Source organism: Athene noctua, chromosome 3 (assembly GCF_965140245.1).
Source record: "Athene noctua chromosome 3, bAthNoc1.hap1.1, whole genome shotgun sequence".
In the NCBI taxonomy this organism is placed as follows: domain Eukaryota; kingdom Metazoa; phylum Chordata; class Aves; order Strigiformes; family Strigidae; genus Athene; species Athene noctua.
In genome coordinates, this window is record NC_134039.1 from 23,559,400 (window position 1) to 23,583,378 (window position 23,979).

General features: G+C 38.7%; 1 protein-coding gene across 7 annotated transcripts in view; it reads left to right on the forward strand.

Moving 5' to 3' along the window:
• SOX5 (SRY-box transcription factor 5) overlaps nucleotides 1-23,979 on the forward strand; it is a 295,645-nt gene that overhangs the window by 37,016 nt on the left and 234,650 nt on the right. For 5 of the 7 annotated variants that reach the window (XM_074902275.1, XM_074902274.1, XM_074902276.1 and 2 more), the window contains one exon: nucleotides 606-837. In XM_074902275.1, the coding sequence (XP_074758376.1) occupies nucleotides 606-837 (232 nt within the window). Of the gene's footprint in view, nucleotides 1-605; nucleotides 838-23,979 lie in introns of those variants that run through there. The other 2 variants (XM_074902277.1, XM_074902279.1) reach the window with 1 other exon arrangement.

The following is a 23,979-nucleotide window of genomic DNA, read 5'->3' on the forward strand; positions in this document are numbered from 1 at the left end:
GCTTGGATTATTAGTGTCCAAATGTTTAATTGCTTACCTATCCCAGACCTGTGAACCGGAAAAGATTCTTGCAACATGACTATAACACACTGTTGTTCATATGGATGAAGTTTTATAAACACAGACGTTCTGGCTTGCTAGCAAGTTATTTTATTGTATTTTATTTTACTTAATTTTTTATCAGTTAGGGTTAAATATGTGCAGAGGATTATTCCTTAAAAGCTAAGTTGACAATAGCTTGTATCAGGAGACATTCTGTCTTCTTACAGTCTCTTGCAAATGCAAAAACAGATGGGTATTTTTTTAAAGCAATTGCATTTCTTTATACATAGCCTTCTCAGGTGAATTTTCATGTTTAAGAAGCCAGAATACAAGAGAGTGCTATATTAGTGTATTATTCTCACAACAAACAAGCCACTGTTCTGTTGCTACCTGCTTGGCCATTGTTCCCAATTGTGTATGCTTTGCAGTGGTATTTGGATGGTTTCCTGCTCTCTGCTAGCACAAAAAAGGCATTTCTGTTACAATGGCCCCTAACCACACAATGACGGCATTAAGGATTTATTTGGAGGTTTCATTATTTTCTCCTCTTTTGTTCCTTCCAGGATGTCTTCCAAGCGACCAGCCTCTCCGTATGGGGAAGCAGATGGAGAGGTAGCCATGGTGACAAGCAGACAGAAAGTGGGAGAAGAGGAGAGTGACGGGCTCCCAGCCTTTCACCTTCCCTTGCATGTGAGTTTTCCCAACAAGCCTCACTCTGAGGAATTTCAGCCAGTTTCTCTGCTGACGCAAGAGAACTGTGGCCATAGGACTCCCACTTCTCAGCACAACACAATGGTAGGTTTGCTAATGGTCTATTGTGCTTACATCTATTCTTTAAATTCTGCCTCTACAGTAGCTTGGCATCCAGATCTGTACTTTATGGAGTGTACAGTTACACGTACAGAACATGCTACAATAGTATGAAAGCTTTGACCTAGCTGAACTGCCTTTACCCTCTGCTACAAATGATAAATCACTTGCAGTGCAAACTCCACTTTTCCTCACCTTTGCCTGCTGGCATTTAGGGTGCTAAAATTTTTAGCTACAGTGATGTGAATTTGAGGTGCATGTGTTCAGCAAACAGTAAATGATTTTGAAGCACTGCAAGTGAGAGTCATGTTTGGAGTGGTGTCTGAAATATCACCACAATGCTTGATTTTATGCAATAGTAAGGCATGGAAATCTGTATAAAGTGTAGAAAAAGCAACTTTAGATTTTGCTGGTTTTAAAAATTCACATCTGATGTGTATTTCACATGCCACAGATACCTACAAGAAAATTTGCTGTGCTTATGGAATTAAAACAGCCTACTACTTTTTTCACTTGTGAATTCCCTCCTTTTTGTGCAAATGACACTGTGCACTTAATTCCTTACATTTAGCAGCCTGCTGGAAGTCCAGAACTGGTTTTATCTAAAAGCAGACAAACAAAAGGCAGTGCAGTGTTCCTCACTAGTATGGTAGTGTCACTACTGTAACATGATGTGTTTGGGCCCTTCATGCTGACTACCATAGAACATTTTTATAAAGATTGAAAGGTGCAGGGAAAGGCATTGAAATCCCAGGACTTGGGCACCTCGGCAAAGCTGTCTATTGTGAACACACTTACACAGCTCTTGCCTGTTTACAAATTGACTGTAACTTTTCTGTTAGTCCCCCACTTTGACGAAGGCACTGCCAATTTCACTTTAAGTGAAGATAATGAATGGACCTGCATATTTGAAGGCTTTTAAAAAAGCCTAGGTGATAGTGTATTCTCATAAAAGCCTGCAAGAGCTTCATAGTGGTATTTAAGCCCTTACAGCTCATTATGCATATGTAACAAGCCCTAAGTAAAAAGCCTTAGGGATTATTATTTCTCATAGGACCAAGTCACTGGATATTCACTGAAACTGCGCTCTTAGACAAAATAACCCACTGATTCTGATCCATTTTTCTTCCTTTTTGGTCTAATGCTTAATTTCAGACAGTGGTTTAGAATATTTAGTTTTGCTTTGTCCTATTGCAACTTCAAATGAAGAAAGAACATCATTGGAAAAATTACTCACGGGCAGACATGTCATTATCTTTTTCTAGCTTGTTTACTTCTCATCCTTTATCATATGTTTTATGGAGATGTAATTCATTAATATACAGTTCCAGCCAGTGAGATGTTAGGGTGTGTAACCAGTATATGAGCTTTGCTGTATTTTGGCCTATTTTAAGAGAATGTACTGAAGATAAGGGGTTGTTCCTGACAACATTTAAGTCAGTAGAGAAACTTGTGATGACACCAGTTAGTGTAGAATCAGACCCTAATGAAATTAAAACTCATTGTCTTCTAGGAGCCCAACAGGAGTATTTTAGCTACGCCTTGATGAAACACTTAACTTCTCTTTAACTGATTTTTAATTAACTTCTTTATTCATTTATAGTTTTTAAGATCAAGAAGTTTAGCTGATCATCTAGTGTGGCTTCCTGCTATGAAGGCTATATTTAATGTGATGTCAAAACAGTGTGTTCTGTCTCTTTGTAATAGAAGATAAGGCATTATTTCATGTTTCAGATAGTTTTGCTGTAGTAGTGAGATGCTGTAGGCTTCTCAGAAGCATGTTTTGTGTTCATATGTGTTTAAGAAAATTGCCAGTTTGTATGAATAAGACATTTTGGTAATATCTCTGTTTTAGTGAGGAGTGTCTTGTAAAAATCATCATCCAGGTAGATCAGAAAGCATGTAACCTATATGTCTCCAGAAAGAAGGAAGTGATCAGTGTAAATGAGTAAAATATACATAATCACTCCCTCTGCTGTTGTGGTAGGCAGTTCTAAGAAGTAACTGAACCTAGTGCTTGGATAACTTTTAGATTACTTCAATTTGAGTGATTAGCAGTTATGAGTCATTCCCAAAGGGCATTCACTTTGGTAGCATTACAGAGGTCATTTTTATACTGTTTGAATTGACATTCTGTGCTATTTTAGTCTCTGGGAAGCAAATCCAGGTGTATGTACATGTGCACACACCACCACACAGTGCGGTCCCGTAGACTTTTATTGATAAACTCCAGCAGTGTGCTTCACACTTCTTAACAGCTTGTCAGCTGTACTACTACACCTACTGACTGAGTCTGCAAGTGACTATGTGGTTCTTGTTTTGCAGCCACATGCTGTCCTTGCAGGGTACACCTTTACAGATCTCTCCAACATCCAATAAGGCAGGATTAGACATTTAGCCAGTCCAAATCATTTAGTGCATCACCCTGGTGCATTCCTCTAAACTATACTGCTTTGTGTGTGACTGTTGGCTAAGACACTTCTCTGAAGGGATTCTTAGATAGACATGTTCTAGATCCAGAGAGCTCTTTCTGTGTTAGCTACATGTACAACACCCATTTGGCTTAGGGAACAATCTCAGCAGAAAGCCACAGCCAAGGGATCTGGAAGAGTTATGGAATTACACAGCTTTGTCCCATCAGTAGGCTGCATAAGCTGAATTCCTCTTGTCACCACAGCCATCCCTGCTTCCTCATAGTCTGCCTATCAGCATTGGGTCATGAAGATGCAGTTAGGAAAACAACTTCAACCTTGAGAATCAATTTCTTGACCTCACTTTTCTAGCTGCTAATTGACCCTCTGTTTCATAGGTTACTTGCAGCTGTACTTCCTTTTACAAGTTCTGCCAGCTGGGACATCCTAAGATCCTTAAGATAAAGGGCTGATTGAACCAGAGTGATAACTCAACAGTTTACCCGACTTAGACTTTTGAAAATTTACCCTGTTGCACTTTACAAAACTGTAACAACTGCTAACATAGAGACACAGCTCAGAATGCTGGGTAAATCTTTATAAAAGGAGGTCAAAATCCCTGGAAAGAAATCTTCAAACCTAACCAAAATTGGCAAAAAGCTGCAAAGCCCATCTTTCCGTCAAAATGAACAGGGTACTTCTGAGGATGTAGGAACTGCAGACAGATAAAGGTTAGTCCAGTGGCTACAAACAGGAATGCAGGAGGGTCCATCAGGAAATGCTTTTTACTGTGAGGGTGACTGAGCACAGGAATGTGTTGCCCAGGGATGTTGTGGAATCTCCATCCTTGGAGATATTCAAAAGCTGTCTGGACACAGTCCTGGGCAGCTGACTCTAGGTGGCCCTGCTTGAGTAGGGGTGTTGGACCAGATGACCTCCAGAGGTGCCTTCCAACCTCAACCATTCTGTGGTTCTGTGAAAGGCAGGGGCAACTCTATCCCAAACTCTCTTCCTCTTGAAAGAAGAAACTAGATACTTATTTTAAGTAGGAAAGCTCTTCCACTGAAAAGAAAAGAAACAATAATTTGTCAGACTTAAACCAAAGGCTTAGTAGAAAATGCAAGACAGATCATTCGACCTAGAATATATCTTGAGTCCCTTTAGCACATTCATAGCAGGCCATAAGCTTAGTGGGGAAACACTTGAGGATTACAGTATCAGTCAGTGCCTCTTCTGAAGAAAGCTAATAAGGCTACAGTATTTGAATAGTGCAGATAGTTGTTAGCTCGTGTAAGTTATGAGGTTTTATTTTATTTCTGTCTGCCTTACCATGTTGTGTTTGTAACCTCTCAAGACGAGTGATCTCACCAGCGGTGTCTGTGTGCTAATTTCTGAAAGTAAGAGATGTCAAATCTAAAAGCACTGATTATAATCTACCATGGACACATTATGTTGTGGTCAAATTTGACCATTCTTCTTAACTGTAGAATATCAATCAAATGCTGGACGAGATTAAAAAAAACCCAACCCAAATAAAACCAAAAAGGAAATTCTGACCAAAAGATCAAACTGGTAAGGTGTAATTTTGCCACTATCCACTTGCTCTAAACTGTGTGACTGCACTGCTAGCCCATGTTTGTCCTTCACTTTCAATGGGATTTAGAATTAATCTTCAGCAGTGCTTTAAATTGATAGTAAATATTGCAGTGCACTCTTAAGTAGCTTTATTGCTTCACACTAAAAAAATCTTGCATTTCTGTGGTGAATGAAGTTATTCCTCTGTAATTTGGGAGTAATCTTAAGAAGTTTTGGTCATATTAAGAATAGCAGTACTACTGGTCAAAGAGCTTGCCAACGCATTGCTTCATGCTTTTCTTCCACTTGTCCAAAATAAAAGATTGTTTAATGCTGTCTTTGAATTGTTTTATCATATACATCCTGGCCTGCACTTCACCTGTTGGTCTGGGATTGTCACCATGTGAATAGTATTGGATCAGAACAACGTGCGACTACAGCACTTAGCTATTATTCTGAAGTTGCAAAGAGAATGGAAATCTGAATGCATATAGCTTTTTAAAAGTCAAATAGGACTCTAATTATACTGAGCTAAAGAATGTCTATTTAAAAAAACCCACAGTGGTTTTAGAGAAATTTTAATTTCCAGTGTACCTTTGTGCATCAAGCTTAGGATAAGTTATTGTGATGGTACAATGCACAGTGTTGTGAACACCAGTGCCGTTATTGTGCCAGCTCTAATAATGAGAATTTCATTGTTTGGGGAGAGCAGTCTCCTACACTCTAGACAAAAGTGTAATTACTTTTGAACGATGTGGAATGTGCTCAGTTTAATAGCACGGAGAATAGATTCACAGAGATTCAGATAAAGCTAGCTTGGAAGCCATATGTGCAATGTGGCAGTATGAAATTGTTAGCAGGCACCATAATTACAGCACACATACACACACACGCACATACAATTTCACAGTTTAAACTATAAACTGTTGTTTTGGTAAGAGATAGGCTTCTCTGAACAAGACTAGTTCAATTAAAACAAAGTAGAAATGGTGGTAAGTTTGCATTTGTCTTTTTTTCGTGTTCTTTCCTTCCTCTCTTAATGTCAAATAGATATTTATAAGATGATGAAATTGCATTGTTACAAACATTGCATTATAGATGTCATCACCAAAGTAGCACATGAAAGCAGTTTCCACAGATACAATTTCAGGTTTGATCTTTTCAATCTTTACACTTGCACCGTTTCAGAGAATGATTCTACAAGCTATTAGGAAAGGGAACAAATAAAGAAGAATCAGCCAGAACCCATTGAACAGCTGTAGAAGTTTCCTGCTACATCGTTTAGTCCAAACCCTAGAAAACTCTCTGTAGCCCTTAAGAACCAGTTGTGATGGAACCAGAAGAAGTTTTGATGCCTCTTGTATCTGCCTGACAAAATATCTTCCATTTAAGTTGTTATAACCTGCCTGTCCTCCTTGTCATGATCTGTATTCTCCCAGCTCTCCAATCCCATCCCATCTATGTACGTAAGTAACGTTTATAGTAGTTTAGCAAGTACTTGCAAACTACTTGTTGTGCAGGTCCTATATAGGGTGGGTAAATGATAAAAAAGTATTTTCATTCTTCATGTGAGGCAGGGATCAAAGCTGTAGAGCAATTTGGGAGCCGTATGAGAATTTATGGAAGTTCCCTTGGTTTATTCTACCATTCTGTTAATACAGTGAATTTTGCTTACTTGGGGCTATGGAGGACCAGAGTGGATATATCATTCCAGCTGAAGTCAATAGGCAGAAGGACTGACTGAATTTTGAGATGACTCACTGGTGTTTAGATCAGACTCTGAAAAGTCCAGAGGTTAGTTAGGGGACAGTAAATAAGTAATGAAGTAGGAAAATATTTTTTTTTCTCAAGCAGGAGGGTTAGATCTACATTTAAAACAATAAATTAACAAATCAAGTCCAGACTTATCATCTATAAATTGCCTGAAATACAGGGTGCAGATGACTGTAGTTTTTAAAGGCCATGAAGACAAGTGGAAACAGCAGTTGTTTGTTTTTGCTGAAGATCATCTTACTGTGAAGCAGGCACGTTTTTAATGGATTCATTTGAATGCAGTTAAGCAGAAAATAATCAACAGAAAAGTAAACACCTTTGTTTTATAGAAGTGCTGGGAACTGTATGTATCCATTGTTTGCAAGTGATTATATGCCTAGGAATCAATTCATTGACTTCATACTGGAAAAGATCTTTATTTAAGCTTCTTGCATAAATACTAGTAAAATCTTATTCAAATGAATAGCTGAAAAATTCCACAGGAAAAAAGATAGGTAAAACCATAAAACCCACAGTTGGTAGAAATATTTGAACCAGATGGTCTGTCTTATGATGAACAGAAAGAACTATAAAGTGCAGTACGAAAAAAAAAAAAGTAACCCTTCAAAGAAAAAAACCTTGGTCATCTTTCTAAGCAAAGTAATCTGCCCTAGGACATGCACAGTGGACACAGTTGTTTCATTCCAGATTAATAGCTCAATCCAGACTGCCTTCAGTAAGTAGCTCAGTTTGGGATTGCACACATTTACTAAGATCTGCTAGGTAAATTTGCTGAGGATTGTACGTTTTTTACTGGAAATAGTGCATTGGTGTCAGCTCTGCCAGGTCAGCCTAGTGGTATGTGCAGTTTGCATTGCTTGGAAGTGTAGCATTGTGCCCACAGCAGCATATTGCAGCCAGTACCCAGAAGATTGGGACAATGATGTCTTCCAGAGGGAGGTAGGAGATACCACAAATTTGGAACAAGATTTTGAAGCTAGCAATTTGAAGAGCACTGATGAAGATGAAAACTAGGTTATGGAGAAAGCCTCAGCAAGACTGGGAGATTAGTTTATAGCAACAATGTAAAGAGACTGCATTTAAGTGTTCCTACTTCTTTGATACAGCTTGTGCTTTCAGTAGTCAATCCCTAGCTGTGAAATAGCCTAGGTAAGGATCTATGACATCTTCATCCTCCTGGAACTCAAACAGTAGCTGTGAACTTTGTACGGCTCCTTCAGTCCAGGCCATCACCTATGGCACTTGGCATGAATTTATTCTGAAATGTTGCCTTTTCTTTGTTGATAGTGAATCTTCACAGTAGGCAGTGAGGCAGAAACTCTGCTGCCACTTAAACACTCACTTCTCCATGGTTCTGGAAAGAGAAGACAGCAGAAATTTAGTTAAGTTTTCATTATTTCACTTTCAACTAGTGGGTTTATCTCCTTTGGCCAAGCTTCTGTGCTGTTAAGAAGTTTGTGGCCATAGGCTGGCAGTGTAACTACTATCAGAATAGAGAGCAGCATACAAGGCTTTGTACTCTTATCCTACATGTACCTCAAAGCAAGGCAGCACGTGGGAATGTGATTCTGTTTTGCACCCTACACAGTATGAACTACTACTTTTGCACAACACCTTGACTCATTTTTGCTTCAGTAGTTGCCTATTCATTTTAGACATTCCAAAACATTTTCCCCATGTGCTTTCTCTCTGCTGCACATGCTTTTCACATCCACCTTGCTTCCTTTGAGCAGCTGGTGTGGCTTTTTCCTTGTGTCTGCTTGCAGTTATCCTTTGAAAACCTTTCTCTGCCTTGCCCATTTTCTTCCTCTGCTTATAGTCATATTTAACTTAGCCATTTTTATTATTTAATCCATTCTAAAGCCTTTCAGTAAATAGCACATATGAAGACATTGCACAGTAAAAGAAAGTATTGTGCTATTTGCTTGGACAGAATGTCAATAAACTAGAGGATGGTTGTTTTTTGATATGCAGCTCTACTTTCAGTAGAGATATACCAAAACTGAAATGCATTGTGAAGTATTGGTCATGGTTTCTTGAATTTCAGGGTTGTGGGGAATTTGTGTGATTATCAGCTCTGGCTCCTAGAAGTGCCAGAACCTTCTGCTACACTTAATACTTACAGTCCCGTTTTACTTTTTTTTCTCTCACTATCAAATGTTTGTGTCCTAGTTAGGATATTACCCATTGCAGGGACAACTTGAAGCATTTCTTTCTTTTCTGTCCTTTTAATGGCTGAGTGAAATGTTCTGTCCTTTTTTTCCCCTTTGTATCTTTAAGTACCTATTCTCAGGTTATACAAATTTAAACTGGATTAGGTTGTGCCAAGGCCAGCTTTCCTTCCCTAATTTTTCTTGCTACTGCTAATGCTTTTGCAGATTTACCAGGAGTAATGATGGTTGTAGTGGTAATTAACATGTGGCTTCAGTAAGTTGCTAGCATTTAAAGTGTCATGTCATCCCATTGTGGGTTTTTTCTTTCATGGAGCTAACTACTTCCTCTTGTCTTGCATATATCAGTGAAATATCACCACCTTCTTCACTGCAATAAATTTATTTTTTATTAATTTTCTGTAGAGATTCATGGCTGGAGAAGGACCTGTGGTAAAGCAGACTATAGACTGTTTGCTTAAGTTTGAGCTTCTAACATAGATGGGTTAACTCCTAAGGCATGTACAGAAATCTCCCTAAGGGAGAAGACTGACCTGCTGTAATGTTTCTGAACCAACCAATGTTCCAAAGTGTTTCAAGACAATTAAACAGAGGAAACTAAGTGAAAAGAGTCCTTTATCTCTGGGGTAGCAAGCTTGTCTGAATAGTTTGGCCAGCCTCATTTCAGAATTCTACTTAATACTGTTAAGTTCTTTGTTTCTTTTTTGCTTTAGGTACAGTTGTGTAACAAGATAAGGCGTTTTGGTCTTTCCAAAGAAAAAGGAGACTCGATAAATCCTGTGAATTTAGTATTACTAGATAAACCAATGGACATAACTGATGGCACTTCTGTGCCCAGTTTAACTAGGGATCAATTTTGCCAGAGCGGTATAAACAAAACTGTCATTATGCATTGAAATAGTCTGCTTCAGCATCCTTTTTTTATGCTTTATAAAATTAATCCACCACAAGGATAAAAAGACTGTAAAGATTATAAAAAGACTGTAAAGATTAACTTTTTGTAGTTTGTACAGGCAACAGGCAAATTATATGAATTGTCCAAAACACAGAACAATAAAATCTAATATCAGAGTGTTATTATCTTTATTTATATTGTACCCGGAGCATGATATATTTTTATAGAGACAGAAAAAAGAACATTCCTGGCTCAGAATGCTTAGCTTATGACCCTGTTTCTGCAAAATAATGTGGTTGATTGGAACCTAATGCTGATGGTAGAGAGAGGGAGGGAAGTCACTGCCTATAACTCCTTCTGCACATAGCTTTTTGTGGGATTGGAGTTTGATGACACAAAATAAATACTACAGCAGAAGGTAAATTCTGACGTCTCAAGTCTGAATTATTGTAGTAGAGTGTATGTGTATCTGTACACTAAGTCGTGTCAGGAGTAGAAGCTTGCATTGCTTATTAACATTGCTAGCCAGAAATAATACAGAATATCTGTGCTTCAGACCTTCCTCTGTGTTGATTTTCAGATTGAATTTAAAGTGTGTATTTCATCTCTGAAACTGTAAGTGAAACTTCCCTCTTTCTTGCTCTTTTAATTTTAAACTACTGCAGTTGTAATCAGGAGAGTTGCTCAGGTTTGGATCCATCTGTGTTCAAAGGCAGTAGTGTTCCCTCACGTTAGCATCTAGCTACCTAGGATCTGTGGGTCTCTGGAAAACAACCATTATAAATGTGGAGCTTAGTGGATTTAGGACTCTGTAGGAGGGAGTCTGTTTCTTGTATCATTTCCAGTTAAATCTATGGGGTTATTAATGGTATATGACAGCAGTAGTAAACTTATATTGATTATAGGTCTCGGTGCAGTAAGAGAATATTTTGGTTTTCATACAGGAAGGAAGTTAGCATAAGCATGGTCACTAACACATAATGCAATGGTATGTCAATCACAATGTCACTTTTGGGGTGAAGACTGGTCAGACTACATGTTTACAAAGTAGATGTCCAAAGGTAAGCTAGTAACTTTAGGTTTAACTTTATGGTTAATGGAAATAAAAAGGGAATTGCCAAGTGCAATTAATTTTGTCCTAACAGAACTTCTAAGTAGGTCAGTGCCATGGAAGTGCCTATTTTTCTTCATAGGTTACAACTGGAGCTTTCGGTCATGAGATCAGCTGTTGATCCCTATAGTTCAGAAATCTGCAGTTAGATAACTTCAACCAAAAAATCCTTGACGGAGAGGTAGTTGACTAGCCAGAGAATTTGCTTTTTTTCACAGAATCATCTAGGTTGGAAAAGATCTTGAAGATGATCTAGTCCAACCCTTAACCTAACACTGACCATTCTCAACTACACCATATGTCTCAGCGCTATGTCAGCACGACTCTTAAACACCTCCAGGGATGGGAACTCCACCACTGCCCTGGGCAGCCCATTCCAACACCTAACAACTCCTTCTGGAAAGAAATGCTTCCTAATAGCCAGTCTAAATCTTCCATGGACTTGAGGCCATCACCTCTTATCTTATCGCTAATTACCTGGTTAAAGAGACTCATGACCAGCTCTGCAACCTCCCTTCAGGTAGCTGTAGAGGGCGATGAGGTCTCCCCTCAGCCTCCTCTTCTCCAGACTAAACACCCCCAGTTACCTCAGCCACTCCCCCTACGACCTGTGCTCCAGACCCTGCACCAGCTCCGTTGCCCTTCTCTGGACACGCTTGAGTAACTCTATGTCCTTTTTGTAGTGAGGGGCCCAAAACTGAACACAGGAATCAAGGTGCGGCCTCACCAGTGCCGAGTACAGGGGTAAGATCCCTTCCCTGTCCCTGCTGGCCACGCTATTGCTGACACAAGCCAGGATGCCATTGGCTTTCTTGGCCACCTGGGCACACTGCTGGCTCCTGTTCAACTGGCTGTCAATCAACCCCCCCAAGTCCTTCTCTGACTGGCAGCTCTCCAGCCACTCCTCCCCAAGCCTGTAGCGCTGCTGGGGGTTGTTGTAGCCCAAGTGCAGCCCCCGGCATTTGGCCTTATTGAAACTCCTCCAGTTGGCCTCAGCCCATGGCTCCAGCCTGTCCAGGTCTCTCTGCAGAGCCTCCCTACCCTCGAGCAGATCAACACTCCCACCCAACTTGGTGTCATCTGCAAACTGACTGAGGGTGCACTCCATCCCCTCGTCCAGATCATCAATAAAGATGTTAAACAGGAGTGGCCCCAAAACCCAGCCCTGGGGGACACCACTCGTGACCGGCCGCCAGCTGCATTTAACTCCATTCACCACAACTCTCTGGGCCCGGTTGTCCAGCCAGTTTTTTACCCAGCGAGGTGTGCGATTTTCCAAACCTCGAGCAGTTATTTTTGCCCGGAGAATGCTGTGGGAAATGGTGTCAAAAGCCTTGCTAAAGTCAAGGTAGACAGCATCCACAGCCTTTCCCTCATCCAATAAGCAGGTCACCCTGTTGTAGAAGGAGATCAGGTTTGTCAGGCAGGACCTGCCTTTCATAAACCCATGCTGACTGGGCCTGAGCATCTGGTTGTCCCGCATGTGTTGTGTGATGGTACTCAGAATGAGCTGCTCATCAGCTTCCTGGGCACCGAAGTCAAGCTGACAGGCCTGTAATTTCCCGGATCATCCTTCCGACCCTTCTTAAAGATGGGCGTCACATTGGCCAATTTCCAATCTGTCAGGACCTCCCCGGTCAGCCAGGACTGCTGGTAAATGATGGAAAGCGGCTTGGCGAGCACCCCAGCCAGCTCCTTCAGCACCCTCGGGTGTATCCCATCCGGTCCCATAGACTTGTGTGTGTCTGTGTGATGCAGCAGGTCACTGACTGTCTCCTCCTGGATTGTGGGGGGGTCGTTGTCCCAGTCTCTGTCTCCTGGCTAAGGAGGCTGAATTCCCTCAGTGCAACTAGTCTTGCTATTAAATGCTGAGGCGACAAAGGCATTAAGCACGGCAGCCTTTTCCTCATCACTCGTTGCCATGTTTCCTCCTGCATCTAGCAGGGGATGGAGGTTCTCCCTGGTCTTTGTTTTGCTGTTGAAGTACTTATAGAAGCATTTCTTGTCATCTTTGACTGTTGAAGCCAGATTAATTTCCAGCTGGGCTTTAGACCTCCTGATTTCCACCCTGCATAGCCTCACAGCATCTTCATAATAATTTAATTTTTATTCAGTAAGTATTTGCTATATAGTGTTTAGCTCTGGTGGGAATATAAAGCATTCTGTATCTCAGAGCTTGGAACACTTGACTCACTTGAGTTTGTGTCCTGCATCTGGCTGATGTTAGTGTATGAGTCCATGATATATTTTTTACTTTTATAAATAGAAAAACTGAAAATACCGTTTTTTATATATTCCTAACTTTATATTGTCTTGTCACAGACAGTAATGCATATAGAGTATGAGGGAGAGCAGGTTGATTATTCACAGTACTTACATGTATAAGAGTTATTTAAATTATTTTTAAACTAATTTGATAGATTTTATTAGAAAAGAGTTTCCAGAATTTTATATATCTACAAGCAGAATTGGAAATAAAGTGAATCAATTTTGCAAAGTATACATCTGTGGTAGATGATGTACTTTTCCTGTTTGCCTGTGGCCAGTGTAAACTTAGCTTTTGGACAGACACCATAGCTTCAGTTTTGAAGCTGTCAACATGAATATTGGGTAATACATTGACACAGGGCCACAGTAAATTCTGTAGTTTTCCATGTGGATCAACTAATTTGAATGAAATCTTACTTTTATATTTAGGGTCTGTATCATTATATTGTTCTGTACGATACCACAAACAGTTGTTGAACTCCATACTTGTAATTTCATAAATATTAACAAAAATGACAGACTTTTTGTTTACTAGATGAAATTAGACTGTATTCTCAGCTTCCCAGTTGTTGATTTATCATTGGCAATTCAGTTCTCTTTTCTGTGCCTCAATTTATACGCTAGTACAATGGAAATTGTATTTGTCCTTCATCTGTGGTGGCCAGTGATCTGTTAGTGTTCCCAAACTCATAGAGGTTCTTGAATACCATACAGTGAGACTGGGGTTCAGTTCACTGAAGTTTAGATACATGCAAGTTAGGTGTCTGGGCTTTTTGGAAAAAGATAACCACCCTCCTAGAATAACCTTTCCAATGTTAAAATAGGCATCTAAGACAAGAAAGATGAATTACTCTCTGAAGGTGCTTATCTGTGACTATAGAGGGAGCCTTGATGACTAGTTTAGACTAAATATCTAATTTGTGGCTAAAATTAGGTGAGAATAATCCCATTCACAGTACATGGTGGAGTTAAAAGAAATAACTCACATTCCTATATAAATATTCTCTCATGTTTTTGTTGAAGTAACCATGTTCAACCTCTTTTTTTTTTTGTGCATGTGTGAATATTCTAGGAGACTTCTTTTTTTAACCATCACTGATGGTACTTAGTGGGGTTTTAAGAACTGGATATTCCCTAAAAGCAAACCTTTTGTTGTATATCCAGCCAGCAACGTTAAATTCAAATAAATTTTACGCTTACTTGTACAGTTTGAAATGTGTTAGTTAGCAACATGAATTGGAGAACAGAAGCAGTCCAACGCATGTTTAAAAGGCTCTTTTGAGCATATGCTCTTGGTACTAAAAATGGTATTGATTCCAGTGGTTTTCCCCATTTTAAATTTAGGGAATTACTTCTCAATTATTATGAGAAATGTATGTGCTTAATAAAGTGTTTGTCATTCTTACTGTCAACTGCAACGTATGTCAGACTTCAATAATAAAGTTAATTCAGTAAAGAGGACACAATGTATGTAACCTGTTGTGTCTGAAAGATTTGAATTAGCCTTGCTGGGGTTTTTTTATAGCAGCACTGGCAAGTCCAAATGGCATGCATAGGCTTAGTAGACCTAGCAATATATTAGTTAAGAAACTGTAGTTAATTTCCAGTCTGTAGAAACCTGTCTGCTGTGCTTGTTTTAATTCTATTTATGTCCTCATCTATGTTTAATCCAGAAAGTGGGTATATATACATGTGCGCAGTTTCACATTTTGGCACTGTATTTGATATATTGTGTGCTGTGACTTGTATCATGCCTGCAGGCCATAGGAAAATGACACAAATTAAATGTGAAATAGAGAGGAGACATAATTTAAAACTTGCATGTTCTAGAGATGCAGTATGGCATATGAGAGTTGCAACATATTGCAAAAAATCCACCCTATTTCCCCAACAAGAAGACCATGTTTTCAGCTGTGCAGACTGCTGGAGACATAGGCAGGTTTCTTAGCTGTTCATTCAAAATAGCTGTTCCCTGCATTTTATTTGAGGCAGTATCATGACCACTGCTGCACATGCTCTGTCTTCTTTTTGTTGCTGTCTTAACTACACAGGTCAGTGTTCTCCTCTGCCCTCTTCTGTGGTTCTGTAATTATATTTATTTTACATAGACATGTGAGTTCCCTTTTCCCTTTTACATATGTTGTTTTGCTTCATGCTGAGAAAACTCCACAGTCTGACAGGGTGCTTTTTTCTTCTTTTTTTTATTTTTAAGCACTCCAGATTCTATCCCGCTTTAAACTCTTATGTTTATAACCCTGAATATCTCTAAAATGTCTTTACCTAAAACACTTTATGGTTTTATTACCAGGTTTATGCCAGCAATAATATTCACATCAGCTTTCTTAGGGATAATCTTTAAGCAGAACCTAGCAAGAAAGGCTTTGAAAACTATCATTCGCAGGAACGCAAATCTTGGAACATGAAACATCGGTTTAATCGCCCTCCCTGACAATTTAACATGACAGATTGAAAAATACAAGCCGATATGGAAGCGGGATCAATGGATTATCAAAGTCCTAAACATCTTCTCTTGGGGGGGTGCAGGGGGGAGCTTTGGGGTCCATTGGCATGCGTAAGACATGAAGTTTGCATAGCTTACCGCAGATCCGATGCTGTCTGACTGGCAGGGAAGTTGAGAGGGAGAGAGAGAGATTTACATGAGGGAACTCAGGGGGCTTTGTCACGGCAATTGTATAAAGTGATATACAGTGCAAATCGACTCGAGCATGTCCCTGGATAGCAGGCGGTTTACAGCCTCTTCGAGCAGAGATTACTGCTTTATCTTGTCATACTAAATTAACGTGGCAGCACACTGTTAAACAGTGGTGACCTCTTCATCTGTGGAAATTGCTGCCTAGAGGAGAGATGGTATTTAAGAGTCTTTTTCTCTCTCTCTCTTTCTCCCCTCCCCACTTTCTCTCCCCCTCCCTCTCTCTATCTTTGTCTTTTTTTCCCTGTAGGGCCCTGAGGCATTTTTGGGTTAGGTTGTAACATTAAAGACAGAAAGAAGGAAAGAAGGGGGGAAGGGAGAGGCTTTTAACATCAAGGTGACAACAGCTATGTGTTAATTGGGCCTTTGTTGTTTGATTAATAGCCACTTTGGTGTAGAATATTAAGACAGTTGTTTGGACAACTTTCTAAAAATGACATGTCCTTTCAGTAAATTGGGATTAAGCAATGTTCTCTGGTCTGCACATTTTAACTCCTTATTGTTATTGCATTTAGTTCTGAGCTTACTGTTATTGAAGAGCGAGTGTGCCCGTCCTACTCTTCTGGCACTGTCCTCAGCTGGCATACATTGTCATAGCTCTCTTCCAGTGGCACTCCAGTGAGCTGCTCTCATGCTGGTATTACTGAGGGTCAAGCTGATGAAGATACCACTGCAATGTAGTTGGTCGCTTGTGTTAGACTGCATTGAAGGATTTTGGGAATTAAATCACGATCCTAGAAATACAGCTAAGTGGGGAAAGGGCCATAGCCTTTTTGTTGGGCTGGCAGTGTGATACAGAAGAACAGGAGAAATAAATTTTGGAATCCCATCTTTTTCAGTAAACTGAGGTGTTGAAGGAGAGGATGACGTCTCTTCCTTAGACCTTAGTTCTTGATTTTTCTACTTACTATGCAGTGATTCATTGTGGGTCCAATCCAAAGCTCTTTGAAGTCAATATAAAGACTACTTTGTCTGTAATAGGCTTTGGATCAAGGCCCACACAACCTTAGGCAAATTATTGCAAATCAGTGTTATGAAGTGCTTTGAAATTTGCAAGTATATGTGTCCAAAGGACTAATTTTTGTTATAATTTTTTGTAAGCAGTTGGGAGGCCAGGTGAACTCAGGTTGGGCAGTCTAGCATTGGACACAGTCATATGTCCTGAAAATGCTACCATTATGTCTGCATGTTCGGGTGAAAGAGTCCTTCTCGACTTCTCACTTTGCTGAATCTTTTAGTCTTTAGGGGGTTCTGTTCCAGTATTGCTGAGGTTATCAGTTGACAAGAGCATGTGCTTTTACATCAGAAACTTGGCACTGACTCTGGGATGCCATAGGACTTCCACTACTTTATTCATATGAAGAAGGTTATGGAAATTTAATGATCTGAGATGGAAAAGGACTTTAAGATCATCTAGCTTGGATTTTTCCTTGCTGTAGACAATTGTTCCTTACTGTGAATTTCTTGAGCTGCCACCTACACAGATTCATGCAAAATTCTGTGCATTTTGTATTGTACATTTTGTATGTAACGTTTTCAGAGGAAAGCTTTTATTTGCTTCTCTGAGATGCCAGCAAAGCTTTTTTTTTGCAGTAGAATATTTGCCATTTGAAATGCAATGTATCTGTGAACACTGACGTTGTTATTGTTTTCTTTTGGATGAGTTTTGAAGGCCATTGAGCTAAGCACTTACACTAGAGATATGGAGAGGACTGACTTCCTGACTTATTATTTTTGGAAATCAATGCATTTGATAATTTATGTACAGCTTACAGAGGCCACATAAGTGGCTCATGAATCAATCAGGAGCCAGCAAAAATTAAAGCTAATGAGCTCATTTTAATAGCAAGTTGCTCATTAACAGGTAGGCTCAGTGATCTTTCAGGTTTTCCAGCTCAAAGTCACATGGTCTCTCCATGTTCTTGGAAGAAGTAGTTTCCTTGAAAAGAACAAAATAGAAAAAGAAAGCATGGCAAGGTTTTGAACAGTTTCTCATTGCTTCGATGTATACATTTACAGTAAATGCTTGATATTGGGATAGAGGGGCAGCCATCTAATGGTCTTTAGGGCTAAATCTGTGCCCAGTGCTATAGTACCAACAACTTTCAGCAGCTGAAATGGAATTTACTAGTGAATTTACAAGATGCGTGGGAAGAGTAGTATGGAGGCCTCTTCTCTGCTTCTGCATAGAAATCAATACATTCGCAGCATAGCACTTTTCCCAGCACAGCTTTTTCAGCCCAGGTTTTCTCCAGCTCAACAGATGAGGGATGCTAGAAACTGCATTACTGTGTAGGGCTAGGCAGTACATGCTTCCCTGCTGTCCACAGGCAACACTGACCCATCCTGGTTAGATCACACCAGGCCTATATCATCCTCTCTCCTAATAATCATCTGATGCCTTGTTTGTCACACTTTGTTGATTCCAGTAGGATTTTTGTAGGGTGTGCACAAAAACTAACTTGTTTGGCTCAGGTGTTATCCTTCTTGGTAGAGATACCAAGAGCTGAAGAAACATTGGAATTAATCTTCCCCTAGGAAGTACTCTAACTCTACTAAAAAGTGTGGATTTTATGTACAAGGGCTGATAAACTGCCTGAGAGCAGCTTTTTAGCTTTGTGTATTAATACAGTACATTGGTGTCCAGCACTACCATTGATTTTTTTTTTTCCTTTTAGTAAAAACAAATTCATTATTAAACTTTTTGAGAAGTAAACCCACTGCTTTAATTACCAAACCTTTGATAGAAAGTTCTTGAATCCTTATTTATATATGTAAGTATATTTGTAAAAATAGGTAGATGTATAGATGTATATATACAAACACACATCTATCTCCTATAGACATGAGAAATATACTGCTCCTAAATCAGACTGAAAAAGAAAAAAACCACAGATTCTTGACAGAGTTGCCTGAGGCCCCTGCAAAAGAGGGACTCTTGAAACATATTTTTAAAATAATTTAAAAAAAGACAGATTTTCCAAATCTCAGGAATAGATTTTCAGCTGCCCGATTTGGCTTGAAAATGAGTTGGCTGAATCAGTTTCTTTTTCTTTTAAGTAAGTCTATAAAGCTTTGATGAATCTGGCTCATTGTTTAGAACTTATCTCATGAGTAAAGCTTGAGAGGTTTGGCTTGAAACTTATCAAATCTCATCTTTGAAAAATGGCCCGAGCCTATTGATTTATTTGAAAATAAAATAATATAAAAATCAAAGCAAAACACAACCAAAAAACTCTGATTCAGCTTAGTAAGTCCTTTACAGATCTGAAGAGCCTCTACTGAATGAGCCCATCTATTTCTCAATGTATGTGAACCCTGAACTTCATGGAACTGCAGGGCTGAGAGGTCATCCAGTGCCAGCTTCGATCCAGGGATCAGCTGTACCAATGTCGTTTGTATCAGATAATAGTCTAACTTCCAAAAGCTACACAGTGCAGGACACTTACAACCTACCGGTCTGTCTGTCCGGGGGTATTGCTGTCTTTTGTTTCTTTCTTATTGCTGTCTAGAAGGTTATTCCTAATGTGTAACTCAAATATTTTCTGCTTCAGTTTTAGCTTACTAATTGTTGTCCTAGCCACTGCAGCAAGAGAAATGTAGTTCCTCTTCAGCAAATGCTTTTTGAAGACTGGTATCACATCCCTTCTTCTGAAACTTGTCTTTCAGTATATGGACTTCTTGTCTCCACCATATTTTTCTAAAAATTTTTTACCATTGTTTTGCTTTCCAGAAACCAGTAGTAGTGGAAACATTTACATTTTAACAGCTATGTCTCCTGCTTAACGACAGATGATTTTTCATTAATGACAGTGATGCATCAGCAGGTGCATCTGAGATGCTAGTGAAAAACTCTATATCCACGTAAAAACAGACTCAGGGTGGCTCAGTCGTAGTTTCACAGATGTTACCGAGTAGTTTTGTTCAATTAACTTGCAGTTAAATCCTTGCTGGTACTAGTTTGTCTAGTTAGCTGTGGTTTAATTTTTGAATGGAATGAAGGCTTTGTGTGCCAGTCTCTTGCTTAGTTCAGTGACAGAAGTCTTGGGGGCTGCTTTGCAGAGCTCTGACTGCATAGCTGTGGAATAGAAAAATGGATTATAGTGCCTCTTGCATATCAAAAGAATTTCCAATGAAGTCGTCAGGCTTTTCTTCTAGGGAGGAAGAAGAAGAAACATTGAGTCTCAGGTCCAGAGTGAATTTCCAAGACAAAGAGTTGGCAGGAAGAAAAGCTTTTAAATTTAAGATACTTGATCTGGAAGTCAATGCAAAAAAATAAACATCAGACCCCATGATAGCAATTATCTGAGTTATGTTTAAAAAGTGCTCAGTCCTCTGAACATAATTATTTTCATATGTACAAGGTAAAGTGTGCAACAGATTTGAAATCAAAATCCATTTCCTTTTATGATCTTTATATCAGTTATCTTATTTCAGCTTGTACAAACAGTGGATTCCTTAATGAGGGTTGTGCTTTTCTGTATTTTATGGATTTAATAAATCCTCTGTTAAAAAGGAGTTATCAAGTCAGTCTTTTTACTTAGACACTTAGTAGAAAGTGACCTTGATATTAGCCAACAGTTCTGCTCTTTCTACTGTGTTTTGGGCTACTTGATAAGAGAAAAGCCACATTTCCTTTAAAGTGATTCTTTCTCCCTTGTGTCTCTATTTTTACATTTTGAGATTTTGTCTTGTGACCACCAGGAAGAAGGTATACATATGAGCCATCTGGAAATCATAGCTGTTTATGCTCATGGAATTTGATGCATTTTTACAAAGCAGTGAAGTACTGATCTTAAAGAAGACTAGGAAAGATAGTTAATTTGCTGCACACCACTGCTTTTTTTTGAGCTGTAGTAACTACAACTCCAGTGGTGAATACTTAGTGATTTCTTCCCATGTGTGCATCTGAAAGAGCCTGGACATCATCTGGGATACAGTGGAATAAAAGAGTGTGCTTTACTGTCAAGGGAAGACCAGTATGCAAGACAATGCGGCAATGATGGATGAAATTTCCAGTTGATCATGAATGAATCTTCATGTGTTGAAGCCTTTGTTTTTTCTACTCTCCCTTCTCACATTTTTGGTGGAAGATTTTGAGCAAACTCCCACTTCTTTTGATATGCAGAGTGCTACTGCAGTTAAAAGTCAGAGTAATTGATGGCAGATGACAGCAGCTGATGAACAGCTCAACCTCATGCTTCAGAGAGGAGTTCAGGTAGAATTTCATGACATAAGGATATTATAGAAATCTTACAGAATTAACAAAATTTGAAGACCACATGGTTATAAACCACCATACATAAGTCCTGTAATAAATAAAGTTTATAAAGATGATAGTCAGCTCACCAAGTAGGAATATTGTGAACATGCGTAGTCCTTGTGCTGAAACTAAGTTAAAGAGTAGATATGACCAAGCATGTCATAACTCTGAATTCTCCGTGTATTTCTGAGGAAAGTCTTAGAAGATTCCTGTAAAAACAGGATGTTAGCATCTATTCTTATCAAGGAAGAAGGTAGAAATAAAAAAGAACAAAAATACCTCTGAGACTTTGTCAAAGCCAATGTGAATCAAGAGACGGTCCTTTAAAATGAATGCTTGTGTTAGAAAACTGACTGGAGGACTTGCCCCAGGAATTGTTGTAGGACATAGCTCTTCATCACTGGCAAAGGCTCAGTTTGTTCTGTTACATTTTCGGTTTTTGCTTCCAGATTTATCAGTTCTCTGTCGGGTACTCTTTTGAACTGTTTTGATAAATAATTGTACTTGTGAAGGTTAATGGAGTGTCAGTCCCTTATTTACTTTCAAGTCAAATGTGGTGCATGCTAGTCAGAAGTGTAGCTCATGCTTCATGACCAACTGACCTTAATGCTTTAAAGTGTGGTTATAGTCAGATAAATGACTGTAAAAATGACATTAAAGGGTCCCATGTTTTCTGTCTTGCTGTGGCATTAGAGGTCAAATTTAGTTGCCTAAAAATATGATATTTTTATTAATTGCCTATAATGCTATAACTTAGCCTAGGGTTTGAAAATAAAGCTGTGTCTGTTCTGCCTTACATCATCTCTAGTAATAAACATTTTGCAAATGGTACTTAACTATTTTGCTGATGATATGTCTGCAAAGCAGAGTCCAGTTCCTTCTTTTGTAGCTGTATTGACTCTGTAGTGTTAATGGCAGTTAAAGAAAAAATTAGTCAATAAAGCAAGCAGGTAGGCATGACTCAGAAAATACAGGGCGAGCAAATATGTGGAATAAAGATGACATTTTAAAGCCACTGTTCTGCTTGTCCCCATGCATTGTTGGAGATTCATCTGTTAAAGAAGCAAAACACAATGCTTCCATGTAAACTTCTACTAATCTATGCCAATCTCATAAGCAAAAGAGTAAAACCTAAGATAAACCTCTAGTTCTTTTAAGAAATTTTCGTGGATAATTCTGGTCATAAGGTGCATAAACTGACCTCTCTGATACTAAGACTCATTCTGTTACTTCCAAGGAAGAAAGTTCTAGTTTTTGTTTAAGTGGATAATAGCTGTGGTGAAAATTAATAAACTTGCACACAAAGACTTAAGGTAAAATATGTTCTTTTAAAAGTGAGAACTTCAGAACAGTTTTCTGAATAAGTGATCCCATTTGCACTGAAAATAATCTGCGATGGTAATTTTAATTTCCTCATGGAGATCTTTTGAAACTCTTGCTAATTATTCAATATGCTGGCCAGCTTCTTTAGAGGATAAATACATGCTGAAATCAGGAGAAGCAGGCTGATAATTGATGTCTTAATGGAAAAATGTTTTCAAAAGGATGTTGTTTAGACAGTCCTCAGAATTTCTCCATTTAGTCACTGAAAATATAACTGCATCCCTGTTCTATGGGCCTTCCTAATCCAAGGTTTTCTCCTTTGAAGATGGTGTTTTGGCTGATTTGGGTACCTGTGATTTATATATCATACCAACTCCTTATGTGATTACACTATCTTGATTTGTGTAGACTTGAGGTGAATTTAAACCTACAGTGTGTAAAGACTTCCTTATTTTATGAATCTGATTCCTAAATAATCAGTGAAAACTGATGTCATGATGAACTGACATTATGTATGGGCTCCTTCCAAATTTTTAAATTTTTCTTTAATGTAAGGCCTGGATAGAAGGAAGAAAGTAAGTACCTTAGGTTTCTATGAACATGCTTCCCAATTAATATGTGAAGTTGTTGAAAGAAACAAAATAGTCATAACTATTGCTAATATTAGTAACCATGAATGTGACTATGATGTATTACATTATCTACTCAAGAAAGCATTCAGTAGATAGATATATTGGACGCTGCAGCATAGTGTCATTGTAACAATATCATTCAGCTTTCTATTTTTAAAAGTTTCTTTGAACCTTAAGTTATGAGACACTATGTGATGTTTGAATATCAGAAGTGTAATACCAAGATGTATTGAGAAGAGCTTTATATAAATGCATAAGTGCAACCTCTGGTACTGTCAAAGGTACCGCAAGGAAGATTGGATGCCTTTCAGATGGTCTGGTCTTATATGTCAGAAACTAGTTTTTGCTTGCTTGTACCTTGTACAGTACAAATAAGCTCTCAGCAGAGTTCCTGTTTATAATGTCATTTGCATGTGATTTTCAGTCTTCACATCATTGAATTTATTCAGGCAATTTATTTTTCAAATATGTAGTCTTTGCATACATGTATATCTGAAGATTTAAAAACTTGAATCAAGAAATTTTATGTAACACTTTTGAGTAAACTTAAATATGTATACTCCAAGTATACATAGAGCAGAGCAGAAGGGAGGAAGAAAATAAGAAAACCCCTCCAAAATATATTGCAATTTCTTTTCATGCGTATGAATGTATGTATATTTTTTTTTAAAAAAGATGAATTGTGACTCTTGGAACCAAATACCCCGTCTTTGTGTTCACCCCCTGTCTGTGCTTAAGGTCTCTAGGTGCTCAATGGGAGCTTTTTAATTATTTTTCCCTGTTTGATGTTGCTAAGTATAATGAATGGGCTGCAGAGGACTTTTTGTTAGAAACCTTCTGTACATCAGTTCAGTGCTGATAGGCACAGTGATACCTGGCTGGATCACATCCTGAGACTTACTCTTGATAAATTTAAGGTCAGAAAAAGACAGATTTTGTAAAACCATGCTCTATTAGTCAACCTGTACTTCCTCATCACGAAGTAGGCTTATATT